Here is a 19,827-nt window from a genome sequence, read left to right on the forward strand (position 1 = left end):
AATTGTTCAGATAGCTTTCTGAGAGGGCTTGATGCATATCACCCTAAATTTACAAGGCATCTTGCAATTGCAACTAGAAATCAGCTGCACCATTTTTCAATGGTGAAATAAACACGTGTGCTTGCTGTGTACTCAGGGTGGGTCATGAGGGAGACAGTGCTTGACCCAAAAGATATTGAGCTCAAAAGAATCAGCTGTGAAGGTAAGACTTCAGCAGTGGTGATTCTATGCAGAATGCACTGAAACCTGACTCAGACAGAAAAAAACATGACCAGATACCCTAACTTCTATACTGAGACTGTGTTTGCTTAGAGGGATTATTTTTAGAAATCACTAAAATATCTTCACCAATAATAATCTTAAGCTATCACCATCTGTCAGGAATAAAATAAGTATGGAAAAATCTATAATCTCACATAAATGTGGAACCCAAGAAACTGAACTCATGGGAGCAAAGGCACTAGAAAAAGAGTACATGGCAATTACTAGGAAAGTATTGAAAATGAAGTGATACTAGTAAAAGGGTATGAGGCTCAAGGTAGACGAGAGGCTCTATTGTATAGTATGATGATACTTAAGAACAAAGCAGCACATTATTAAAAATTCTAGGCTGGATATGGTGGCGTACCCCTTTAGTCCTAGAACTTGGAAGGCAGAGGCAGGTCAATCTCTGAGTTTGAGGCCAGCCTGTTTTACTTAGTGAGTTCCAGGACAGGCAGGACTACATAAAGAGACCCTGATTCAAAACAAAAACAAAACAAGCAAACACATGCACACACACACAGATAGAGAATTGCTAGGAGAATTTCAGATATTCTTATAACAAGATGTAAGTTTGAGAATCAATAGATATATTCTTCAACTTAATTTAGTTTAATCATTTTGTAATGTATGCATATTTCAAAACATCACATTGGTTACCATAAGTATGTATTTGTCAAGTAAAAGTAAAAAGTGAACTGATAAATTATGGAGATGTATTTTATGTAGGAGGCAGGAAGGAATCTCCTCCCAGGAGGATTCTAGTGAGACTATGATGATCAAAACAAATTATATATTTTGGCTTCATTTTATTTTGTGGATATTTTAGAGTAATTTCTTGACAACATGGTTATACAGAGGGAAAAGTAAAAAGGATTCTATGTACCCATTGTACAGAAATAGCCTGAAGTTCAATCTTACTTTTCTTCGACTACTCCCATTCCCACTACACAAATTACTGAATTATATCTATAAGCAAATTAAAGAAAAAAAGATGATACTAAAACCACATTTCTAGATAAAGAAACTCAAGATCTTAAACAGTTTTAATGTCATAAGCAAGAAGGCCTCCAATGGAAAACCCTAGATAAAAAGACACCTTTTCTATGCTCCTCCCACTTCTAAGTTGACCTAAGTGAGCAGGTGAAATTGGTATTGTGATTTTTTCATTGATTCCATACTCTATGTATAAATTGTTGTTTTCAGCTCGTCCCTGTAAACGATTCAAAAGGTCCTGAACTTTTTCCTCTTCCCATACTTTTCCACTATGCCACCAAGAATTAATATCAGATACTTTTTCGAAATTTTCATCAATTTTCCCTTTGTGGATAAGTCTGTTTCTATTGCTGCCTTTCCCAAGAAAGAAATATGCAATTGGTTGCTTTGTGCGATACATGCGTTTATATTGCCCCCTGAAAGAATTTTCAAGTGCCCAAGCATACTTTTCCATTTGTTTAGAATCTTGATCTAGGTTTTGGGTTTCTGGCCAAAATAAAAGAGAAGCTAGGAAATAAGGTTCTGAAAACTGGTAATTCGGTCCAATTGATTGCAGGATCTCTCGAAGCTGCTCTTTCAGTCTTTTCAGTGGTTGCACTAATTTGGAGGTAGGGTTAATACAAGAGAGGATGATGTTGGCCAAGATGAAATTTTGCTTTTCCTTTTGCTGGGTTTTGATAACACCTTGCTCAAGAAGGGAAGTGTATTTGTTCACTATGTCTTCCATGGAACCCACAGCATCTTTTGGACTTTTGATAAGATATTCTAAGAGTCCAGAAAACTTGTCTGCTTTTAAAGCTTCTAGGCTTCTCCGAGTCTTTTCTACTTGAAGTGGTAGACTGAGCTTTGATCTAAAGTTTTGATTTTGTGATTCTTCCACGGGGCCAAATATTTCTACATACATCTTAAAGTATAAACCTACCTTTCTCCGACTTTTAGCCTCTTCATATTGCTTTATATTGTTTCTGGGTTTTAGAAGGACAAAGTAATCATCAAAAAAGTCAAAGGATCTCTTCAAAGAAGACTTCAGGTTAGTTAGATAAGGAATAAAATTCTTGAGTGCTGACTTAAATTCATTTAGGTTCCCTGGGATATCACATTTTCCTGATATAAAGTTGATCATATCTCGTTTAGATAGTTCATTTTTGTTGTCAAAGAAAGGAATGAGTTGGAGGATCTGGATAGTGAAGAGTCCCACTTCTATCTCCCCTAGATAACCAGCTATGTTGTAAGTATCATACCTCCTTTTAGACTTCTGATGCATCCTTTCTTTCCCTTCATACTCTCTATCTTCAGTTTGGTGTTGAGAATCTTTGAAAGCATTGGATGCATGCACAGCTAAATCTAACAGATCAGTTAGATCATCAACTGAGATAGTCCCATTTCTTACATTGTCAACTATCCACCATCTTATTTTACTTTTGTAGACTTGACCTAGTGTATCTGAGATGTAGGAATTATCAGGTTGTATCTTTCTTGCTTGTTTTGCCCAAAAAAGAGCATTTGTAAAGTCCTTCTCTTTAAGGTAGAAATGTCTTGCTAAGGCTTGGCAAATGAATGCATTGGGGTTGAACCTACGATTAGCTTCAAGTAATACATCTTTAACTGCATCATTTCCTTCTTCTTTATGTAATGCTTCGATGAATGGGGAGAACAAGTTCCTTGTCTCACCTTCATGCTCATCACGCTGTCTTGTGAGCAAAAGTGTTTGCATGTCTTGGAAAAACTTGTCTTTTCCTATACCTGTGTCATAGAACAAATTTTCTGTGAGCATATCCATCACGATTTTACTTTTGTTCAAGTTGTAGCTTCTCTTCAATTCTTCCAGTGAGGCAGTGGCAATCTCATGGTGAATGATGCGCACTCCATAGTAGCTCCCGCATTCTATCACCTCTGATTTGATTAGAATTGTAGAGTAGGTACCCATCTTGTCTTCAAACTTTTCTGTTCCCCAGAAAGCCTTCTTGTTTGAGATTCCTAGGAAATGCTCACACTGTGAGAGGGAAATGGTAGTGTCAGGTACATATGTGTTAAGAAGAGCCAGAAAAGCAAAGAGCTTTGATTCCTTGGTGGTGACATTTTGCCCTTTCAGAATGTTCCTGACCACATTTTCTATATACTCTCTGTTAAAGCTTGTTTTCACGATCATAAAAGAATAAAAATCTTCAAATTTTTCATGCTGTTCTTTGATTTCTTTCAATTTAAGCTCAAATGCTCTCTGCTCTTTGTCAGACAGTTGGTGTACTAGAGCAACACTGTCTGGGGTCTTTGCACTTTTCTCAGGATTTTGTGACCTTGTACAATTTATAATGATCACCAGAGGCTTCTCATATCTAATATGTTTGTTAGCAACAGCAGTTTGAATGGAGGACTGAAGAAGGTAGACGTTATCTTGTTCCTCAAAATCATCAACAAGAAGCAGCACAGGTAAGTACTCTTGATGGCTCGTTGCTCCATAGGTGATTAAATTAGTCACCTGTTCCCCGATTTCTGAGAAATCCTCTGTCTTATTTTTCAGCACAGCACATCTGAATTTCTTTCTTAGCTCCCAGAGAATATGCATGGCCAAAGTAGTTCCTCCACAGCCTGGATGATGATAGAGATGGATAATTCTTGCACAAACTGGTTGAGAAGAATCTGCCCATTCTTGAATTTTTTTTTCAAGTTTTGCATATTTATCTCTTTTCACAAATGATGAAGAATAGTTCTCAGAAGAGAAGTAGAAGTTCCACCAGGATACTTTACCACCCCTGTAGAAGTCTTCCTCTTTGGATGTCTTGAATTCAAGTAATTTCTTTTTGTCTTTTTCCAAGAGTGTACCTTCACATTCATTCTCACAGAGAATTTCCAAGGCAGTCATGACTTCTTCTTCCCTTTTCAGAAGGACTGTAGATGAACCAACAGATGGCAAGAATCGCGTTGAAGACTGAGTTAAAGATTTTAACTTAAGAATAGTGCCATTTATCTCTGCAATATTTAAAGTAGAAATGCTTTGGCTTGATATTTCATCTTGCTGTCTTGATAGCCTTGCTTCAAGAAGGTCTTTCCATACCTGATATATGTCTGGGTGTACACAAATACACAGTATATTTTCCATTCCTTTAAGATCCTGATAGAAAGCACAGAAAGTCTCAATAAGAGGGTCTCTTGGGTCATCCACCGGGGACAGTAATAAAAATATTACCAGGAATCTCCCTTTGGGCATTATGTCATCATGTGTAAGAAATGAAATCAGCTTCCTGACCTCAGAAGCTCTTTCTCTTTGCCAAGAAATTGGATCTAAGGGTTTGTATTTCTCACTCTCAAGGTCTAACCTGCCATTGCAGAAAATCCAGCTGGGTTGCTGGTAAAGATTCAGACTGGAAATTCTCTCATTCAATGTATTTTTTCCTTCCATAAATTGGCTTGGAAAGTGGAGATTTGCTACTCGGCTTCTTTTGAAAGCCTTGACTACACCTTTGCTCTCAGATTCAGGATCAAACTCCAACACAGCAAACCATTTAATTTCCTTTAGGAAGTCTAAGTGATTGTTTTGATCAGGATGGCATTTATTTGTGACAAGTATGTACCATTCATAGTATGAGTTATCTAACAGGTCCTGGTTTCCTGTCAACAGTTCAATTAGCTTCTGTCCCTCGCCCTTGTTTCCGTCGGGTTTTACTTTGCATTTTGCTTCTGCTTCTTTCCTAGACTCTGTCACTGCTTTTAAGTCTAACTTAAAGGCTTTGAAATCAACCTTATTCCCTATGATATCCTTACTTTTGGGCCCATCTCGCACAAAGACTGAGTACTTTGAACTTGGTTGCCATGTTTGGGTCTTAAGATGTTGCATTTTGATCTGGAAAAAGTCTTCTCTGCATTCAGAGTATTGTGGTATGACATCTACCTCAATAACAAATCTGTTGGATGGAGTACTGTTTGGCAATAAAACTTCCACAAATCTTGGCTCTCGGATACACTTCTTTGCTTGTTGGACCTGATGGACCTCAAAATACCGGTCTATCATCAGATTGAAGTGGTCAATTAGGGCGTCTTTAGTGACCATGGTTAGTTCCACGCCAACAATTTTTCCTTGGGGCTTGTCTTTGACTCCAAAATGAATGGTGCCGTTAGTACGTGAATTCATACAAGCTGAAGCAAACCGGAAAGTCTCATTGCTAAATTTCATCTTAATGTCCACTTCTGTGGCTGTTTCTGTGTTTGTGAAGGCTTTGAATTCATGTACTGGGTCGATGAGATTAAGCGGCCCTGTTTCAGGCTGTAGGATGAAATGTAATTTGTAACGATATGGATTACTGAATTCATTGAAAGGGTATGCAACACATGTTGGTCCTGGAGGTGACTGTTCACCCTGTTGCTCTGTCTTGTCTTCCATCAGCTCATTTCTTTTTTCTGATTTAGACCCTTTAGTCTCTGGCCTCACTGTAGAGGCATCAGCCTTATCTGCATTCTCTTCACTCCTTTGGTTTTGCTTTGAAGTCTCTCTACTTTCTGTCTGTGTTTTAGGAGTCATTTTGTTACCCTTTTTCCCCTTAGATGTCTGAGTAGAATGTTTTGAAGATGCTTTCTGCAATTCTTTGAATAGCTCTTCTATTTGGATAGCTGGTCCATGGGTTAGGCCCATTTCAATAAGATTGTTTTTATTTAACCACTTCAAGACTGCTCCACTCACATCTTGTGCCATCAAGGTTTCCCGGTGCTTTTGGTCAATCTTATGGCTTTGTAACCACAGGTTTACGTCCTCTTTAGTCCAGTCATCAGTATTTTTTGGAAGGTTGAGTTTCTCTGCCATTCTGATATCTGTATAGAGAAGAAGAAACATGATGTTGTAGTTTGTAAGTGAAAACGTGAAACATGCCATTTTTAAGTAGGTAAAATATGTGTATGTCACAACATTTGAAAAGTTCAGTTTATTTTATGTCAACCAAGAGAAAAACCACTAAATACAAATGCACAGCACTTTCATACGAACTGTGCACATCATTGGCAGCTCTCTTTTTTGATTTTCTGTATATATGAAGTATTTGGGGATACTTCCATTCGTAGATCATCCTTTGTATGGTTGTCAACTATACTGTGTATTTTCTGTATTATTAAAAATGTTCAAATCTGGTATATAGAAGAAAAGGAAAATTTGAAACTAAGTGTAGAGCTAAGTATAGTTTGTTCAACTTGATGTGATACAGACAAATGAAACAGAACATATGAGCATTAAGCATAGTCAGAAAAGAACAATCAAATAATAATTAATGATTCATGATAAAAATAAAATAGTTAATATGTAGAGATATTAATTGGGTTTCCCATTGGTAAAATATTCTGATATTTTGTGCTATCTACTCAGAAAACATAAATTCCAGGGTAGATTACCAAGGTAATTGACAGTTAGATGTGGTCAGGTGTAATTACTTGTCTACATCTTTCTGGTTAGAGCAAGTATATGCCATTGACTGAGAACCTTTTCTATTGTTCAATCCCATTGGATAAACCCAAAATATAAACACAGAAAGAGAGGTAGATTTCAACATTTTGGACAAGATGGGATTGGGTGCATTTAGGTTCCAGCACTTTAATTAGCAAAAGGATGTTATTAGATGACCATAATTTGTGCATATATGGTAAAATATCTAAAGAAACATTTAAAAAGCTATTAAATAATTCATCAAAATATTCATACAAATGTAATTACAGAAAAACTGTCCAGTAACTGAAAAGAAGACAGACAGATAAGATGGACAAAGAAAAATAGAGAATAGAGAAAGCACAGAGGTAGGATTAAGTCCTAACATGTCAATAATCACTTTTAATATAAATGTTTATATAAAATTAAAAATACAGAATTAGTAGATTGGATTATAAACATGGCTATACCGAATCCTGTTTATATGACACCCAGTTGAAATATGATATGAGCAATTAAAAGTAAAAGTATATATAGATATATATCATTCAAATATTATTCAATCAAACACAGAAGTAGTTATATCAACAAACTGCAGACAAAGCAGAAAACTTGATAGCAGAATAAAGAAAATAATCAGGGACAAGGATATTGTATATTGATAAAAGGTTACCCAACAAGATGTCACATAAATGCTAAAGGTATTTGCACAAGACAAAATTGTTGCAAAATGTGTGATGTAAACACTGTTGGGATTTTACAATTTTAAGCAAATCTACATATATAACTAGAGGCTTCAATATCTTTCTTTGCCTTAATAGTTGATACAATAGTTAAACAGCAATAGAAAACATATAGAAAAATTTAAGATTACCATCAATCAATAGGCTGTAAACTGCTTTTATATAATAATCTAAGAACCACAAAATACCATTTTTAATAGTCAAGATTTTCCATTTCCTAAACTATAAGCCAAACTTCAACAAATTTAAAATAATTGAAATCATATAGAATGTTTGCCAATCACAATATAATCCTTAAGATTTTAATGCATTTATTTAGTGCCTTTGGGTGTATATTTTACGTGTGTACACCTGATGGGTGAACATAATTGTCAACTGATGGATTTTAGAACCACTATAGAAACAAGTCTTTGGGCATTTTGGTAGTTTGAATAAGAATGACCCCCATAAGTGCATATATTTGAATGCTTAGGGAATGGTACTATTTGAAAGACTTATGAAGTATGACCTTTCTGGAGGAAGAGTATCACTGAGGGCAGGCCAAGCCCAATGCAATGGCTATTATTGGTTGTCAATTTAACTGCATCTTGAATAAACTACAATCAAGTAATAGATTGTAATCTTAAAAGTAACTACAATAAAATAATGAATGAATGTACAACCAAGTGCACCTGTGAGAGGTTTATTTTTTCTTGCTTGGTTTGAAGTGGGTGAACCCACTTTTAGTCCAGACCTTTGCGGTAGGAAGACACATACCTTTGATATGGATCTTGAGACAGGATGACACCCTTAATCTGGACTACGACTGCTGGAAGTCTATATAAGGGCATAAAAGAAGGAAGTTTGCATTTTTTGCCTGCTTCCCTATTTTGCCAGCACATTCTTTCCTTCACTGGTATATTAGTGCCTACTTCTTTAGGATTACAGCCTATACTGGAAGACTAGCTGAGACATCCTTGTGTCTTGTGGACTGAGCAACTCCTGGATTCTTAGACTTTCTGTTCAGCTGGACTTTAGTCTGTAAGTCATTCCAATAAATTCTGTATCCATACATATATACATGCATACACACATATATACACCACACACACACACACACACACACACACACACACACACACACACACAGAGTCATTCTATAAGCTCTAGAGAATCCTGACTAATACACCCAGTGAGTCTCTCTTCCTGCTGCCTGAGGACTTGATAACTCTTAGCTCCTTCTCCAGCACCATGTCTGCCTATATGTTACTGTGCTTCCTGCCATGCTGATAAAGGACTAAACATCAGAAACTGCGAGCCAGCCCTAATTAAATGCAGGATCATGGTGTCTTTTTATAGCAATAGAACATTACCTAAGACAGGCATTTCTGTGAGAGGTTGTCTAGATTGGGTTACTTGAGGTAGGAAAATCCAACTTAAATATGAGTGGTGCTGTTCTAAGGGCTGGGATTCAGGACTGAATAAGGAGAAAGCAAGGTGAGAACAAGTGTAGGTGGGGTTTTATCTGGACCACTGGTCCCCTAATAACCACTCAGAGACTTATTATTACTTATAAAAGCTCAACTGATAGCTTAGGCTTGTTGCTAACCAGCACTTGCATCTTAAATTAACCCATATTTCTAACCAATGCTCTACCATGTGGTGGTACCTTTATACAGCCTGGCATGTTCATCTCCTGCTTTCTCTGCATGTGACTCACAACTCTGCCTTTTTTCATCCCTAGTCTCTCTTTTTGTCCACAAGTCCCGCTTAACTTCTACTTGCCTGGCTATTGGCCACTTAGCCTTTTATTCAACTAATCAGAAGGCACCCTGGCAAAGACACATCTTCACAGTGTACAAGAAGATTACTCCATGACACACAAGTGTTCATTACTCTCTGCTGCTGCAAAGGGAGAGCCGCTTGTTTGTCCCAGCCGACCAGCTAGCTTACACCCGAAATAACCACACAGAAACTGTATTAATTAAACCACTGCTTGGCCATTAGCTCTAACTTCTTATTGTCTAACTCTTACATATAGTTTAACCCATCTCCATTAATCTGTGTGTGTGGATTACCGGAGATTCTAATCGGCATCTGTCTCAGGCAGAGGATCCAGGAATTCTCTCACTCTGCCCTTCTTCCCAGCATTCAGTTCTGTCTTCTCTGCCTACCTAAGTTCTGCCCTATCAGGTCCAAAGCAGTTTCTTTATTCATTAACCAATAAAAGCAACACATAAACAGAAGAACCTCCTACACCACTCTGCTTCTTGACTGGGAACCCATGATGGAAAGAGACAATCAATTCCAAAATAGTTGTTTTCTGACCTTTACCTGCCTTGTGTAACATGTTCACACACATGCACATACATGCGTGCACACACACACTTACTCCATATTTAATTTTTTATTTTACATTCAGTTTCTTATGTTATCTTTGGTTGTTTATTTTACAGTTTCATGTATATACTTCCCATTTCCTTACCGCTCTGTCCATTCTCCCTCCTCCCCATGAATCTTTTTCTCATGTTCATGTCTATTCATTTTGTTTTGAAGCCCCCAAGATTAATCAGGGCCATCTGATGCACATAATTTTTCAAAAAAGGTTGAAAACAATTTTTAGCAAAATTTCAATAGCAATAGTAGACAGTATTCCCTGAGTAGACAGTATTCCTTGTATTATTATAAAATTTATACGGAAAAATCAAAGGATACAGTAGGATAGGTTAAAGAATAAGGTGGGGAAAATCTTCCAAGATATTTTGAGAAATATTTAAGGTCTGTGCTAATAGTGAAGAGACAAATATATCACTATATTAAGTTCCCAGAAATAGACTCATGCAAATATACCCAAATGATACTTCAGACGGATTCAAAAGTTGATTCTGTGACAGAATCTAAGACAGTTGTCTCAACAAATGGATGCTAGAATAATGGGAAATCCATCTTATACACCAAGTGAATTTGGAATGGGTCATAGTTTTACATATATAATACAAAACAATATTATGAAAATGTATAGAAGAAAATCTTCATAATCTAGAAATAGTCAAAAATGCCTGTCCTGCCACCAAAAGCATTATTAATAATGAAAAGGCTAATCAGTTTAACTTAATCAAAATTAAAGGCAACATAAAGATAATCAGAAAACAAGCTGTAGAGAGAATTGTTTATATTCAAACCACATGAAGGACTTGTATCTATACTAAACACTTAAAACTCATAAGTGAAAACATACAACTAGAAAACTAAGAAAAGGAGAGAAAGAGAAATGTTAAACATAATTAGCCATCAGGAAGATGTAAATTAAAACCACAAAGAGATGTTAATATGCATTCATTTGACTAAAGCAAAAAGTAGTGACGGTGGTCACTCCAGGGAGTGATGACAGGCTAGAAATTTCCTGTATGACTCCATGAATAAGAAGAGTCAGGGTGGTGAAGGATAAACCATGTCTTGAGGAACGAAAGAACATTGGAAATTGAGAAAGAGGTGGTAGAACACCAAAAGGGTATGAAAAAGCACATAGATGATGCATTGCAAGTAGGAAACAGACAATACCCCCATCCCTATACCCCATAGTTGGGAACTGCAGGGGACAAGAGAAAGCAGAAACTCCAAACACAAGGCAAGCCCTGCAGCCCTGGTAACAACACACAGGCAATCTTGGCTTTAGGTGAACTCCAGTTCTCCCAAGGCCTAATCCAGTGTACTCTGGCAATGACTCCCCTGTGGCAGGCCAGCTAGTACTTGACAGAACTAAGGTAAACAGAGGCAACACTTGCTCCACCAAAGCAGAAAGAAGCAGTAGCTGAGAACATAATACCTTCTATTTCATTTTACTGCTTATTTGACTTAATATCTTTTTAATTTTAAATTTGAATTTCCTAGTTTACAGGCATATCTCTCTTTGACCTTTAAGATTCTTTTTGATATGCACATTTGTGTATTTGAAGCATTCAGTTGATGTTTTGGCTTGTGTGTTGTTGGAAACGGCTCTTATATCTATCTTTCTTTTCTTTACACCAAATATACAATGTGTTTTGCTGTGTTTTCTACCCCCAGCCTATTTCTCTCCCTTTTCATTGTTACCATCTCCATTATTACCTCTTCTCACTCTTTACTTCACTACTTAAATATCAATTCCCTCCTTGCACAAAACAAAAACAAAAAGAGAAAAGCAAATAACAACTCCTCCTCCCAAACTCTCTGTAAGCTGCATATTCCACAACCAAATCAACACCCTAGTGCTTCTGTTTCCAAATCATAAAGGTTACAAGTAGGCTACCAGCTGACACTGGGACTGCTGTCACACCATTACACTGCCACTCTTACAACTACTGTGTGCTAGTTATTAATACTCAGACTGACTAGATAAAAAGCAAGAACTTTCTATCTGTTGTTTTTCAGAACTTAACATTAGTAAGTGTGGTAGTTTGTAATTGCCCCCACAAGCTCATAGATAGTGGCACTATTAGGAGGTGTGGCTTTGTTGGAGGAAGTGTCACTGTAGAGGAGGTCTTTGAGGTCTCATATATGTCCAAGCCACACCCAACTTCCTGTTGCTATCAGATCAAGATGTAGAAGTCTCAGCTCTTCACCATGTCTGCATGCACACTAAAATGAACTGGGGTCGTGATAATGGACTGAACCTCTGAACCATAAGCCATCCAGTTAAATGTTTTCCTTTATAAGAGTTGTTCAGGTCATGGTGTCTCTTCACAGCAATAGAAACTCTAACTATAAAAGTAAGAAAGACATCTAAAATATGAGAGTCAAGGGCTAGAAATTCATCTTCCAAGCAAATGGAAGTTGCAGTAGACCAATAAATCAACACAGAGATTTTTCACATCTCTTAAAGATTTCAAATCCAAACTAACCAGGAGCAATAAAAAGAGCTTTATAGCAAACCATCCACTGCAGCCCCCCTTCCTCTCTGTCCCCATTCCCAGTGATCATGCAGATCTTCTCCTACAGCCTTCCTCTACTGCTTCAGTTCTATGTCCCAGCCACCACCCACAGGCACTCCCTGGAAACCCCCTGGCCATGGTGGTCAGGGAATCAGGTAGGCGATTTTCACTCTCCCTCCTCTTCTTCAGTTAAAATTCTCCAGTCTTAGCCTCATCTTTGTAGCAGACAACTTGTGGCTTCTCCTTCCTCTGCCTCCATTTCCCAGGTCTGCATAGATCTTGGTGGCACACCCAGATTTCCTCCCTCTGCTCCCACAGTCCCGCCCCTCTAACTCATTCACATTCCTTAGTGTCAGCTCCCAATACCTAGAAACAAGTTTTACCCGCGTGGCCACACCTGGATTTCAGGAATATACCCTACCAGGCAAACCACATTCTCCCAAGAATCTGAGAGAACAATAGAAAACCAAAAATGAAACCCTCTTAACAAAGACAAGAGCAGCTATCAGCAGCTAGAATTACAATGATCTCAAATTCAGATGTCTTGCCACCAGCATAAAAACACAACCAATAATAGCTGGGACCACATGTCTCTACTAAAGCCCATCAACTCATCAACAGGAGACCTTGAGAAATAAAATATAGCTGATGCACAAGAAAGGACGTCTATGAACATACTCAAGCTCCTTAAAGAGAGATGGGGAAAAAATCCCTTAAAGAAATCCATGAAAACACAAACAGTGGAATGAAAAGAATGTGGAAATGGAATCATTAAAGAAAACCCAAACTGAGGTAAAATTGGAAATGAAAAATTTAGGAATTCATGCAGAAAGCTCAAAGGAAAGTTTCATCAATAGACTACAACTAAAAATGGAAGAGAGACTCTCAATCACAGAAGACAAGATAGAAGAAATCAATACCTTGGTCAAAGGGAATGTTAAATACAATAAAAATAAAAATAAAAAAATCTGGGCACAAAACATCTAGGAAATCTGGCATACTGTGAAAAGACCAAAACTATGAATAACAAGAATAGAGGAAGGAAAAGAAACTCAGAAAAAAGGAACAGAAAATATTTTCAACAAAAACCATAGAAAAAATTTCCCTTATCTAAAGAAAGAGTTATCTATCGAAGTATAAGAAGCATACAGAACACCAAATAGACTAGATCAGAAAAGAAGCTCCCCATGACATAAAATAATCAAAACAGTAAGTGTACAGAATAAAGGAAGAATGTAAAGGGAAAAACATCAAGTAGCATATGAAGATAGACCTTTTTAGCATAACATTCCAGTTTTCAGTGGAGACTCTAATAGCCAGAAGTACTTAGAGATCACAGATGCCAGCCCAGACTACTATTACCAGCAAAACATTCAATAACAATAGATGGAGGAAGACATTCTAATATAAGCCAAATATAAGCAGCATCTATCTACATGACCACACCCAAGAAAACCCAAGAAATAATCGTCTCAGACCTGCAAATTAAAAAAGGGAGGGGAGATCCCACACCATAACAAAATAGTGGTGATTCAGTTGGTGCTGCAACTGATGTGATGAAACACCACATCTAAAACAACTTGGGGAGGAAGAAGGTTTTTGAGTTACATTTCCCTATCACTGTTCAGCAATGAAGTAAGTCAGAACAGGAACTAATACAAAGCAGGAACCTGAAGGCAGAAACTGATCCATAGGCCATAGAGGAGTGTTGCTTACTAGCTTACTTCTCATGACTTGCTCAGCCTGTTTGTTCATAGAACCTAGAACCACCAACCTAGGGTGGTACCATCTATAATGGACTAGACCCCCCCATCATCAATCATTAATTAAGAAAATGCCCTGTAGGTTTACCTAGAACCTCATCTTATGGAGGCATTTTCTCAATCAAGGCTCCTTCATCTATGATGATTCCAGTTTGTGTCCAATTGATGTAAAACTAGCCAGCACAAAGGGAAACCAACAAATACTGTTCATAGATGACTCAGTATTAATGGTCTCAATTTTCCAATGAAAAGATAAAGACTAACATAGCAAATAGAAAAACTGGAATCATTCTTCTACTGTGTCCAGGAAATATACCTTAACATCAAGGATAAAACTACTTCAGAGTAGAAAAATGTAAAAAGATATTCCAAATAAATAGACCCAAGGATTAAGCTGGTGTAACCATTTAACATCTGAAAAATATAAACTTCAAACCACAACTATTCAGTAGAGACAGGGAAGAACACTAGATACTCATCAAAGAAAAAAATCTACCAAAAGGACATTGTAAATCTATATATCAAAAACAAGGGCACCAAAGTTTATAAAAGAAACACCACAAAACTAAAATCACATATTGGTTCTCACACTGAGAGTGGGTGAATTCAGTACCCAAATTTCACCAAGACAAAAACTAAACAGAGAAAAGTTGGAGATAACTTGCATCTTAAACCAAATTACCTTGATAGATATTTACAGAACATTTAATCCAAACGAAAACAGTGCATTTCCTCTGAAACACCTGGTGGAACTTTCTTCAAAACTGACTGCAGATTCAGACACAAAGCAAGTTTCACCCTACATCCTATCTGACCACCATAGATTAAAACTGCACATCAGCAACAGAGAGCTTACAAGCTCATGAAACTCTCTACTGAATGAAAAATGGGTCAAGACAGAAATTTTTAAAAAATTAAAAACTTTTTAGAATTAAATGCAAACAGAACATACTCAAAGTTATGGAAACAACGAAGGCAGCTGTAAGAAGCAAGTTCATAACACTAAGATATACATAAATTGGAAGATCTTATTTCAGCATTTAATAGCACGTGTGAAAGCTCTAGAACAGAAAGACGAAATCACCCAAAAGGAGTAAATGGCAAGAAATAGTTAAACTCAGTGATGAAATCAGTAAAATGGAAACAAGTAAACAAATGATAAACAATCAATGAAACACAAAATCGATTTTTTGAGATCAATAATATTGACAAACCCTTATCCAAATTAACTAAATGGCAGAGAGAGAATATCCTAATTAACAAAATTTAGAGACAAAAGGGAGACATAACTACAGATATGGAATTCAGCTAATCATATGAACAACTTTAAAAGCCTGTTCTCCACCAAACTAAAAAAAATCTAAAAGAAATGGATAATTTTCTTGATATATATCAAATACCAGAGTTAAATGAAGATAAAACAAGTGATTTAAGCAGACCTATAAGCCCTAATGAAATAGAAGCAGTAATTAAATCTCCCAACCAAAACAAGTCCAGGATCAGATGCTTAGAAGGCAGAATTCTTCAGACTTTCAAAGAAGAATTAACACCAACCTCATTAAATTATTTCTCAGAAAAGAAACAAGGAACATTTCCCAATTCTTTATACAAGCCCACAGTTACCCTGATACCTACATCACATAAAGACTCAATAAAGAAAGAGAATTGCTGACTGATTTCCATTATGAACACAGATGCAAGCATTCTCTGCAAAAGTGTTACAAACAAAATTCAAGCAAAATAGATCATCAACCATGATCAAGTTGGCATCATTTGCTCTCAAATACCAAGAATGGCCCCCATAAGCTCATACATTTGAATGTTTGGCACCAGTGCTATTTGGGAAAGATTAGAAAGATTTGAAAGTGTGGCCTTGTTGGAGGGACAGTGTTAATGGGAGTGGGCTTTGTTAATGGGAGCAGGTTTCCAGAGCTCATGCCAAGCTCAGTGTCTCTATCTTGGCCTTCATATCACAATTTAGCTCTCAGGCACTGTTTCCTGCCATGACGATAAAAGTAGTCCTTTATCTCTGAAACTGTAAGCAATGATCGTGAAACAGCACAGAACAAAATTATGTCACTTGTAAAAGAAAAGGTAGAACTGGAGAAGGTCAAGTTTAGCAATGTTAGGTCAGAAACATCATGGAGGAAAGGCACAGTGGGTAACTCCTGCCTGCCTCATGACAGTCAGGAAGCAGAGAGGGAGAGGAGTCAGAGAGGAAGAGTCTGGTAGATTAAACAAAGTCTTCAAACATGCCTCTCCTAACACTCTTCCTGTAACTAGGCCACTTCCTTTAGTTTCTACCACTTTCCAATATAGTTATAAAACCACAAATCTATCCATGGATTAATTCATGTATTCTGTCAGAGTCTGGATAATCTGTACCCTTTTTAAGATGCATTATTTCTATACATTGCAAGGACCAAGTTTTCAGCACATGGACCTCCAAGGGATATTTTATATACACACAACAACACACAATACCTTCATAAATCCCAAGAGAATTCTGCAAAAGGAAAAATGTCAGCCCCTGATGTCACAGTCTGTACACTGCAACTTACACATACTCTTGAAATGGTAAGGCCATTATAATGAACAGCAGATTAGTTGCTATTGGAGTTAAGGAAAGATGGAGTAATGAGGAATGAGCACAGCTAGAAAGACGCACAGGAGAGATGTCTGTGCTGCAGTGTTTGTGTTCTGAATGTACAAATGTCAATGTGGTGTTGTACTGTAGTGTTGAGTGACTTTACCATGAGGGACCCTTGATAAAAGGTATATTTGCTATATGATTATTTCTTATAACTGCATTCAGATGGTGGTGATTGCAAATAAAAGTTGAATTCAAAACTATGAAAACTCAGACATGCATGCTTTAAAGAGAAAATATTTAAAAGTAAACAGTAATGAAAATTTTGAGTATCAAAACATGAAGGAAACAGTACCATCAATGTCTGTGAAACTTACAGAATTTTATGCTTTTATAAAAATAAAAGAATTACTGATAATTTAGTGAGTTTAAAGTGCAACACAGCAAGCTTAAATAGGGAAGAAAGAGGAAGAAAACAGAGTTAAAGGAAGAAATTTACAGAGAAAAGAAGGAAACACAGTCACAAAGGAGATACCCAACCATGCCAAAAAGTGAAACTCAATACAAGGTGATAAAACTGACACATGCGGAAGAATCCATCAAGAATAAAGAGCGATGGAACAACTTACCAGATGCTACAGCAAAATCTAGGTGAATCAGAGGATATCACAACCAACATTACATGGATAAACTGTGAAAAGTGAGAGGAAATATATGACTTACCAAAACTGACTCAAGAGTCAGGGAAAAGACTCCCACTGTCCAGGGTAAGGGCGTGGATCATGGAGGTCAATGATGTTCCCACTAGAGTGACAAGAAACAAGATTCACACATTTGGAAAGCGTAGACCTTTGAGGTTGTGTGGCTGAAGACAGCTGACAAGGCAGGAGTGTGTTCAAGTCTGGGGATGGAAAGGTCTCTACCTAGGTGAACTAGGGACAATTTGCCAATTCTGGTTTGGACCTGAGGACAAGCCAGGAAGAGTTGGAGGATGACAGACCAGCGGGACCTTTGCTAACCACATGAATGAATGCAATAGGTTGGAATCTACAGCAGCTCCAAAATCTTAGCCAGTCGTAGACATTAAAAATTAAACTGCATGGATGTCATAACACATGCCAACGGAATGGCTGGCATTAAACCCTGTAACCGCAAACGTTGGTGAAAGCATAGAGTGAATGGGGTTTTGAAAAGTGCTTGTGGGAATACAAATTGCTTTAGCTAATCTGAAAAAAAGTTTGATTATTTTCACGAAATTAAGTATATACTCACCTCATATGTCAATAACTTCAGTTAAAACAGAAAGACTGAAGTGCTGATTCAGCAACAACAGAGATTTTTCACACATGAGAGAGTGTTTAGGTTTTAACCAAATAACGCTTGCCTGAAGATCAGAATGCAGAGCTAAGCCACTAGAGGCCAGGGAGTAGTGGCACACAACTTTAATCCCAGGACTTGGGAGGCAGAGGCACCGCTCTGTTAGTCCAAAGTCACCCAGGGCTACATAAGATTGAATCTGTCTAAAAGAGAAACAGAGCTCACACAAAGGTGATCCCAGCACTTGGGAATACAAACCTTTAATCTCAGCAATAAGGAGGTGGAGCCAGGACTGATAACGGCTGGGTGGAGGGAGAATTGTAAGGCAGAAGGAGACAGGAGCTCAGTGCAGTCTGAGTTTTGGTGGAGACAGTTGCAGTCAGAGGACAAAGTCTCTGAAGTCTGAGGACAAGATGGTCCCTTCAGACTGAGCATTGCTTGAGATAAAAGGTCTCACTAGTGACTGGCTGCACTGCCTCTCTGAGCCTTTAGCATTCACCCCCAATATCTGACTCTGGGTTTTTATTATTAAGACCAATTAGAATTCAAGCTACAGGCAACTAGGGTAACTGACACAGAGAACACACTGTATGAGTGTATTTCCATGAAGTCAAGGACAGGCAGAGGTAATCTAAAGCAGTAGTTTCTGCTTAGGGGTGTGCTTTCTGGGAATGGGAACAAGGAACGTGGGAAGCTACTTAAATGACTTAAATACAGTGTGAAACTGTATCATGGAGAGAAGCTCCTGTCACATAAATCCCCCTTCACTGAAGAAGCTGATGATGCCTCTAAAGCACATGATGGAGTAAACAGAACAGAAATACAACACAGGCTGCTCCCAAATCGAGGGTATTTATGAGTCCAAGTCAAGGTATTCAAGTGTTCAAGTTTTATCAAACAGTCAGCACTTCTACATCAGATTTCAGGACTAGCTTCAACTTGCTTATTCCACTCACACTTCATTCTGAGTATTGTTTTCCTGGACTTCTCTAAAACTTTACCTCAACGTTTTCTACTTGTGCATATAGCTCAGTGGTAGACCTGGGATTAGACTTCCAGCTCATGGAAACAAACACCAACTGAAGGAGTTGAAGAAGTATCCACCCTCCCTTTAATACAGCTCAGTAGACAAGAGTAAGTACAAACACCTCGCCAGGCACCAGACTGCAACCTGAGACTTCATTGCATCCATACCTGTGCAGATTTTTTGGTGACAAACTTGTTTCTAGCCAATATTCTTAGCTATATATTGTGGATTATTTGTGCTCTCTCTCTCTCTCTCTCTCTCTCTCTCTCTCTCTCTCTCTCTCTCTCTGTCTCGTTTGTCTCTGTGCTGTGTCTGTGTGTCCACACATTTTCTCTCAGGGGTGAAAGATTCACGTCTCACTTGCAGACTTTAAAGTGGAATAAACTTTCTGAATAATGAGACTGATTTCATTGAAGAGAAAACTCTTACACTATGAATTTAAGACGCCTGTTTATAAATGGAAATTACAACCCCAGCACATCAGAAAGTCCTTTGACAACGCTCCACTTCCTGTCCATTGTTTCACTAACATTCTTAGTCAGCATACAAAATAATAATTTTAAAATAATATTTAAATTTTTTACTTATTCATTAAATGTGTGTGCATGCATGCCTATGCATGCATTCATGTGTGTGTGTGTGTGTGTGTGTGTGTGTGTGTGTAAGAGAGTCTGTGCATATGTCTGCGCTTGTGTGGTTCAAAACATTGAAAGTCCTGTTCTACTGCTATCCATTTTATTCCTTTGAGCGAAGTTTTCTTATCCGGACTGCAGGTAAGCTGGCAACCAGCAAAAGCCAACCATCTCCCAGTCTCCACTCCACAGGGCTCTTGGGTTACAA

General features: G+C 37.7%; 1 protein-coding gene across 3 annotated transcripts in view; it reads right to left on the reverse strand.

The window, feature by feature from the left end:
• Positions 1-1,050: 1,050 nt before the first annotated feature.
• The window catches only part of Samd9 (sterile alpha motif domain containing 9), a 58,165-nt gene continuing 39,388 nt past the window's right edge, over positions 1,051-19,827 (reverse strand). For 2 of the 3 annotated variants that reach the window (XM_087901832.1, XM_087901831.1), the window contains exons 2-3: positions 17,367-17,447; positions 1,051-6,057 (exon numbers count right to left, since the gene is read on the reverse strand). In XM_087901832.1, coding sequence (XP_087757958.1) covers positions 1,298-6,049 — 4,752 coding nt within the window. In that variant the 5' untranslated portion in view covers positions 6,050-6,057; positions 17,367-17,447 and the 3' untranslated portion in view covers positions 1,051-1,297. Of the gene's footprint in view, positions 6,058-8,157; positions 8,218-17,366; positions 17,448-19,827 lie in introns of all 3 variants that reach the window. The other variant, XM_087901833.1, reaches the window with a different exon arrangement.

Source organism: Myodes glareolus, chromosome 25 (assembly GCF_982192425.1).
Source record: "Myodes glareolus chromosome 25, mMyoGla1.1, whole genome shotgun sequence".
NCBI classification, from domain to species: Eukaryota; Metazoa; Chordata; class Mammalia; order Rodentia; family Cricetidae; genus Myodes; species Myodes glareolus.